The following is an 8,569-nucleotide window of genomic DNA, read 5'->3' as shown; positions in this document are numbered from 1 at the left end:
ACATTTATTAATTTTGTAAATAACCATGGTATAAGTGGAAAAAAAATAGAGAAAGTGTTTTGATGCCCTGCCGAGGCAAAGCGAAGGACTGCTGCTCTTTAAGGTGTAATCAATTTGCATTAATGAGCAAATAACACGTCAATTCTTTTTGATTAATCCCGTTGGGGCCTTAACGTTAACAGCGCTAGTCTTTATCATCCATCTTCAGAACCTGCCGAATCCCTTTTGAGGTCATGGGATTGCTGGAGCCTATCCCAGCAACAGTTGGGCACACCCTGAACAGCTCACTTACCAGTCTGTCACAGGGTCGTACAGTCACAAGCACACCTAGGGACGATTTAGTCACCAAATAACTTATGAAGTAAGTTTTTGGACTGGAAAAGGCTGGAAAAGAACCCAGCCAGCCTATTTATCGTGATTATTTCAATAATATATATTTTTTCTGTTTTTTAACCCACCGATTGAACCATTTAATGCTGAGTATCAAACAGGGATCATTACGACTCAACCTAGTTTCAATGGAAAATGATATATTCATTTCAATAAGAAAAAGAAAGGAATATTTACTCAGAAACCTTGAATATTAAGTGAGATTTACTTATTTACTGTTAAACTGGTCATTTATTTCTGTGTGCTTTACAACCTGCTGAGGCTTCATAACCACCAGGGGGCAGACTTGAGCTATAATTGTGTCGTTTCTGTGCAGTCTTGGCTGCCTGACAAACAGCCTAAACAGATTAGAGGACAGACGTCCGATTTGAGGGCAGCATCTTCAAGAGCACTTTGAACAATTACAATCATAAAGGGTATAAGAAGAAACGAGGTGCTTAAAAAAGCATGCTTAATACTAATAGAATGAAATCTGTTTAATAGTGTCTTCTAAATACAGTAAAAGCTAATTATGATCTATGTCAGAGTGAGTTTCTGCACTAACCTTAACCTGACCTGTTTTCATATCTGCTGGGGTTTGGCCACCAGCCCAGACCACAGTCGAGGGATTTTGCTGCTGCTCCAACACATGCATCTTAGTCTTGTGACAAAATGCATGAAACCTCCAGCTGGATGGCCTATTGCTGGAGGGAAAACGGAGGTCCCTTTACTTGGTAAGGAGTAAGAATCTGCCGGAGTGTCTCTGAGCAACACGCTGAATGATGACCGGCTAGATTCTTCCCCAAACGCTTCTGACCTTTAGGTTTCTATGGAGGAGGATCCACAATGACGCGTTGTAGAGGATTTACGGCACCATTCCAACCAAATCATTCAGTCACAAACAGAGTTCTAAACAAAAAACACTCTTTCCAGGAAGAACAACCTCTCAAACCTGGGATGGATGCAGAGTTTCTCCTCAAAGAGAGGGCTTGAGCGCTGATATGCTTCCTTTCAGTCACGTGAGAGGAGAGTTTGCTCTTCAGGTTACAGAAGCTGAGTGTGCTCCAGAATAAGATAGCAAAGAGCCTTAACAGCCAGTAAAGCCATAAATCGGACTGTTTTACTGCTTTCTATGCTGTCTGAAAAACTAACAAAACCACCTGCAGAGAGATACGATACCAACACTCTTACTGAATGAAGCTGAAGTGCTTCTTTTCAATGGTAAATAAAACTTATCATGATATAAATGTAACATAAACCAAAACTCATTTAGCTTAAAATGACTTAAAAAGTATGAGTTTTTAGGACTATTAAAGATTACTTATGCATCTACAGAGTGAGCTGCTGGGGCAGTAGATGCACCAACAGGAACAAGAAGAGGATCGACAAACTGGTGTGGAGATCCGGCTCCGTTCTGGGATGTCCTCTGGACTCTGACTGAGGAGGATGTTACAGAAACTGGAATCCATCATGGACGATTCCTTTTCACCTCCGTATGGAACCATGAGTGAACCGAGGAGCTCCTTCAGTCATGAACGGAAACACTTCAGTCCCGTCAGACATTAGAATCCTCACAGTAGGACTGTGGATCGCCATTTCCAGAATCCATTCGATTCACCAGAGCCTGGATCGATTCGATTCAGATTTTTTTCAATTCTTTCAATCCACTAAATGCAGTTCAATGTAATTCAATTTTGAGTTTACACATTTAGACCCAGCGTTAGCATTAGCCAACCTATAGGAAATTCCATTATACGTTAGCATCAAGCTAGAAGATTTTAGCTTGATGTGTTAAATTGAGCTCTTCTTTTATGGATTGATTATTAATCTATTGAGCTTAGATCGATTCAGATCAATTAATCAGTTTTATCAACCCGGCACTACCTCATAGACACTTATTTTTTATTGTGTCATTTAATATTTAGTGTTATTTACCAACTCATTGGCCTTGTGGTAGAGCGTTCGCTCTGAGACAACTGATTTAAATTTGTCATCTACTGTTTTTATAGAGCTAAAATACCAAAACAATGTCAATAAATGTTATAATATTACATAAAAACAAGAAAACATTATCGTCATGGTTTTTCCTTTTTGTTCTTTAAGCATGAATGTGCAAAGATGAGTTTGCATCAGGATTAAGTTGTGTGTGTGTTGTGTACCTGGATGAGGTAGTGTGAGCAGAGGCTGAGGAGCTCCAGCAGCTGAAGGTGGCTGCCTGCAGACAGGACGTCCTGGATCACCGCCGGCTCCAGCAGAATCTGACAGCAGCAGAAAAACAAGGTCATCCGGTGTGTAGGGTTTCATTCTGACTGCTCTTCTTTAGGACATTTTCAGGAACTTTCAGTAACAACCTATTTGTGGTATTTTTATATCACATAAAAACCAAAAAAAGTATAGATTTTTTTTGTAACCATTACATTTTTAACAAAATCAAGGAAGAAAACAATGAAAGATGAATAAGAGTAAACATCCAACCGTGTTTTGATTGATTTTTTTTTCTATTTTTAGATTTTTAAGATATATTTAAATTTTACTAAAAGTACAATTACTTTAGAGAAACAGTCAAACTCTCTAGTTTGTCAACTTTACAGAAACACCTTCAACCATTGTCTCAATTTTTCCTAAATGCTTACTGCTCCGTGTTATTAACTGCAGAGGAAATCCTCATCTGCACATATGCAACGCAGAAACCTGAAACGCTGCCTGTTACGTCTCTATGGGCAAACCTGGCTCGGGTCTAGGGGGAGAAGTGCAAAAGGGGACAATAACAAAAACTGGACACCAAGGAGAATCAAAGGATCACAATTAATCAAATAAAGGAAATAATGTGTCCTGAAATGAAAGAACAAAAATTAAATAATTAGTGCATTGGTCCCTGCTAATGGCTGCCTAACCAAAACTACCTAAAGAAAACAAATAAACAAAGCCCGCAAACTAAGACTACCAAGATCCAAACTAAAACAACAAAACCCAGCCGTGTAAGACTGCTGAGGACAAAGATGAGAAAAAGAACAAAACAAACCAGGACAACTTAAAGTAAAACCCAAATGCTACACAGCTTGCTGCTCTGCTCCCTGCCTGCCTTAGTGAGGCCTCCTCTGCCTTCAGTACCGGGCATGTGCCAGATGAGCAGAATGGCAGTGCACGTTGAGAAGTTGCAGCACGGCAGCAGCAGGATGTAAAACCGCCAATTTATCCTTTTTAACTGTAGGGAGCAGAGCCAGGAAATGCTGGATTGTGGTGTGGGGGTTCTCTCTCTGATCTAAGTGCACAAGCAGATAATTCAATATTCCATTCATGACTGGAATAGTAAAAGTACCTGCTAACATTCCAGACTAACTTAGTCCAAAGGTGTCATGGGTGTCATGTTTATCGAATCTCTCATCATTTACTCCTGAGGAGTCAGACAGAAAGGATCTGAACTTGTATTGAACTACTTTAGTGCACGCTGTTATGTTCAAAGTGCAGGAACATGCATTGCTAGCTGTGCTGTTTTGGGATTCATGTTTATAATTTGGCATAATTATCAAGCAATTTTTGCAAGGCTTTTATGTACTTTTATGAAATAGTAAATCTTAAAAATGAGAACACAAACACAAACAAGCTTCTTCTGATTGTTTGTCCTCCTCCCTGCAATTAGCCGTGCACTTCCACTTGTTGGTGTTTGGTTTCCTCTGAGGTCTGTCCTCAGGTCCAGTTAACCACAACCATCCATGAGCTTCATAAGCTTGATAGATTCAGATAGAGTGCAATAACAAGAAGTCATTTGCTGCACTTATTGGAGTCTGTGCAGCCCGGAGCATGGATGCTTTCATCATTACTGACAGGAAAATGGATTAGAAAAAAAATGAAGAACTTAAAGATTTTCTCTGAATCAGTCAGACAACAGACTAAACTGCAGAAACGACAGTGATGAGCGAGAGCTTCCCTCCACTTCAGCGGCCCACTACAGTTAGGGCGCTTCGGTCTCACAAAGCAGAAGTCATTTTATAACACTGTGCCTGGTGCAGTGTGGGAGGGCTGTGAGCTCCGTGCAAACCAAAACTTAGAATGCGTTCTATTTGTGAGCTTTCACTTGGAGAAGACAAAAAAAATATGCCAGAGTACATATGTCCTCCACCGAGGCCGCTTTTCAGCTCTAAATGAACAAAGGATGAAGCCTAAACCGTTAGAAATTCCCCTCAGGGTCCAGGCGGGCTTTTGCTGAAGCTGGAAACTGGCCTTCCTGCTTAAGAGCTCCAACTGAAGGCGTGTCTGGTGGACGTGCGGCTGAGGGATTTTCACCAGGTCAGTACAGTGCAGAAACAAGCATTTTACCTTCTCGTCATCAGTTATCATTTCCATAAGGCAGAGGAAGAGCCACCCTGAGCTGGCTGTCAGCACAGAGTTGACCTATTTTTATTTCTTCATCTTGACTGTGAAAAACGATGTTTCTGAACTGGCAGAAGCTGCTGATACAACAACACCTATGACTGAAACTTAGAGTGTCAAACTCTTTACCTTTAGGAAACGGGGGCAGTACCAAGTATTAGGGATGTATGAACAAAAAATAATTATTTGAAACAATGCAATATTTTATTCTGTAAAACTGATATAAATGTTGAATGCCACAATAGAGTTAAGTTAATTAAAATCAATGAATCGATTAAAGCTTAATAGATCAATAATTGATTCATGAAAAATCGATTAAGCACAAATAGCAAAGTCCGCTAGCATGATGCTATTGTTTAATGGAATTTCCCATAAGACGGCTAATGCTAACGCTCAGTCGACCTAAACATACATTGCTGACTAAATGAACATCTTTATAAACTCACAGACATGAATTTTCTAAACTCTTTTAAAGTCGCCCTCCAATGAAATTCATGTCTTTTGAGTTTATAACAGGTATTTGTGGCATTTTTCTTATCAAAGAGAGCAAATGTAATAAGAATTTCCGAAAATTTCTCGTTTTAAATCTCTACTAATCAAACTGTCGCAGAAAAACTCAGTTTGAATCAATGAGCCTGGCTTATGTCACGAGAACACTGGAAAATCTCCACCAGACTCCACGGAGCTTCTTGATGTGACCACGGAAATGTGAACGGCGGCTCATTTGACAGCACCTGCGGATTATAAATCCACGAAACTCCTCACTTCCTCGTCCGAGCTGACATCCAGCTCAAAATGATTCTGCTGTAGCAGCATTGATGATTTACACCAGCGAGACACAGAGCTACCATAATCAGAAAGATTGGGGGGGGTGTCCATGAAGGTGCTGCTTTAAGGCGGTAAGTTGCTGTTAACTCTGTTAACCATCAGCCTTTCATAATTTTCTAATTATTTTTTTTTTCCTTTTTTTATTCCATGCTAAGAAGAAAAGACGTCTGATGACTGAAATCCAAAAATAATTTTTTATTCTGTTCTTCCAGAATTTTCATCATGATGTGCTGAACACTGGCTCCACTACTCGTTTTTTTTCTGTTGTTTTTCACAGTGCAGGAAGTTAAAGTGTTGTAGTAATGAGTCAGAGTTTGTTCATGGCATTTTACTTTGAAACCTAACTGGATTTCCACGCAAATGTTTGTGCCACTTTCCTTCCAGTTGATCCAATTTGTGCTGATTTACAAAGTTAACTGTGGTTACACAGTCATTGATGAGTTTAGAGAAGCAGACAGTCCCTTCTGGGACACCGTACATGGACTACTCTGATAGACGCCAAAGTCCCTAACAAGAGGTTAAAATACGCAGCAGGATTTAGACATACTGGGACTTCTTTTGGGTTACTAGGTTCCCTCACAAAATTCTTGAGGACAAACCTTGGATTAAATAAGATTATGCAAAAAAAATGAGGCAATGTACTAAAGATGTAACGATTCTTTGTGAATCAGTAAAAAAACGATTCAAACTGTTGAATGTTCATTGTTGCAGACAATTTAAAAAAATAGTTTGCCTCGACCTGTGCCTAAATTTAGAAATGCAGAGCTGATGACATTTCTCCATGTAGGTTCAATGTGAGTGTGTGTGCACCTGTAGTGTGAGTGCGCTCCCTTCCTCGGAAATTCCAGCAGCTCCCTCAGATTTACAAGTTTCAAATAAGTTAGTCCCTCCAGCATTTCATGGTGTTGCAATCGCAACTATTAACACAAATTCAAGCAAAGCCGAGATTTGCTCCTAGCCCTGCGACTTTTCATTTTCATGCAACTATACTGCAATTTTGACCAATCTACTGTGACGACAGCCATGGGTGACGACGCCAATGCAAACGCGTGTAGAGCAGAATTTTGGACTTCCACTCATTTGCATAGACTTTTCATTGAAAGTGGTCGCTTGAATGCGCGCTAACGCGGCCGGTGTGTGACCACTTAAACTCTTTTCCGGCAGATGTACATTTTTTTTACTAACTCTCTTTAGCCACCTTTGCTTTTTTTTCTCCTTAAGCTAAGTGTGAACGGTCATTTACACTGAGTGTGAATGCAGGAGAATGTGCACGCAGCGGCTGTGGGGAGGTTGCGCTGAGCATCCGCGAGTGAGGAGCGGTTCATCACCGATGGAGTACAACACGAACAAAGTATGAAAGGATTTGTGATCATTGTTTATTTGTATTGAATCCTTTCTGTTAGTGAGAAAACAGACAGTTTGATGTAAGGGGTAAATAGAAAACATACTTAAGTCTTAAATTACCTTTAGTTCAATGGGGTGAGAAAAAAAAAATCAAAATCGTGACTTTAAAACTGTGAATCAAATCGAATCGTGGCTTGACTAAATCGTTACATCCCTACTTTGAACAGTTTTTTATTTTATTTTTCAAGGATTATTGGGAAAAATAAAAAGTGCATTATGTTTCTATTAGGGCTGGGTATCTATTATAATTTGCCGGAATTGATTCGATCCAGATTTTTTTTTTTTTATTCTTTCGATTCTCAAATTCAATTATATTTTGAGTTTACACATTTGTTTAGAAATACATAAATAATCTACAATGTGATTTGAATATATTGATATTAATCTGATCCAGTTCACATACTGTAAATGTATCAGTGAAATACTGAGATTGTTAATATCATCCAGTGTTACATGGATTATCTAAAGGAGAAGTTCTAACAAAAATGTTCAGATCATTAACATTGTAAACATTGTTCTGCTTCTCCTGGAGGACGTTTCAGTTTGGCCACTAGGTGGCGATCCCGCTATAGCATTACAGCTTATTCCAGAAGAACAAGCAAAGAATGAGCAAAAAATGATGTTTTAGACCACAAATGGTTACTTTAAAAAAAAATCTTAAAATAGTTTACAAATTCATACCTGTGAGTTTGTAAAGATGTTCAATTATCAGCAATGTATGTTTAGGTCGACCGAGCGTTAGCTCCTATGAGAAATTCCATTATACATTAGCATCAAGCTTGCAGACTTTAGTATTATGCATCAGATCGATCAAATTTTTATGGATCGATTATTAATCTATTCATCTTAAATCGATTCAAATTAATTAATCGATTTGAGCCCTAGTTCTTTTTTTTATTCAGAGAGACAAACTCAAAACAGCATCTTTGGATTAGTTTGTCTGCTCACCTGTGACAGCTCATGCTTACCTGTCCCGTGTAGGCAAAATCTAAAGCGTGCTTCAGTCCGACGCTGGTCACTCCTTGCAGAGTCACCTCATCCGCCTCGCTCTCCACCATGCAGAGGCTGAACATGGCCTGATGACGAAGCACAAACACTGAGGTCAACTCTGACTGTACCAAATCACATAAATCCAATAAATGTTCAACAACAACAGTTTCTGTAAGTGTTCTGTACTGAGCTGTTCCATGACAGTGCAGCTCTGTAGGCTAAAGATATTTTTGAACCAAATCCTGCTGATCATGCAGAAATAAAAGACTGATACTATCCTTTTTCACTGTGTCTGCAGTAAAAAGAGCAAAACATTAGTCTCCATCATTTATGTATAAGCGGGCTCTGGAGCTCAGCAGAAACACAAAGCATCGCCTCCTTCTGTTATACCTGCGTTTTCTCAGGCGTGCACAGTGACACGTGTGCACGCTGAGCTCCATGTGCCTCTGCTGTGCTGCAGTCCAGCTTGCTGCTCGCTAATCAAAGTTATTGACTGATGTCATGCAATGAAGGGACGGCGGCTGCATTGATCAGAGGAGAAGACTTTGATTCTGGGGTTTGAACTTGGAGACAAACAGCATCAATGATCTGTAATTTTAGCCGCTGC

The 8,569-nt window shown here is 39.6% G+C and overlaps 1 protein-coding gene across 2 annotated transcripts in view; it reads right to left on the bottom strand.

Moving 5' to 3' along the window:
• Window positions 1-8,569, bottom strand: part of klhl32 (kelch-like family member 32) — a 38,598-nt gene that overhangs the window by 16,774 nt on the left and 13,255 nt on the right. For both annotated transcript variants that reach the window (XM_024267710.2, XM_024267711.2), the window contains exons 4-5: window positions 7,941-8,048; window positions 2,529-2,627 (exon numbers count right to left, since the gene is read on the bottom strand). In XM_024267710.2, coding sequence (XP_024123478.1) covers window positions 2,529-2,627; window positions 7,941-8,048 — 207 coding nt within the window. The remainder of the gene's footprint in view (window positions 1-2,528; window positions 2,628-7,940; window positions 8,049-8,569) is intronic.

The sequence above is a fragment of the Oryzias melastigma genome, linkage group LG16 (genome assembly GCF_002922805.2).
Source record: "Oryzias melastigma strain HK-1 linkage group LG16, ASM292280v2, whole genome shotgun sequence".
NCBI classification, from domain to species: Eukaryota; Metazoa; Chordata; class Actinopteri; order Beloniformes; family Adrianichthyidae; genus Oryzias; species Oryzias melastigma.
Note: the sequence above shows the minus strand (reverse complement) of the source record. Positions and strands in the feature narration are given on the sequence as shown.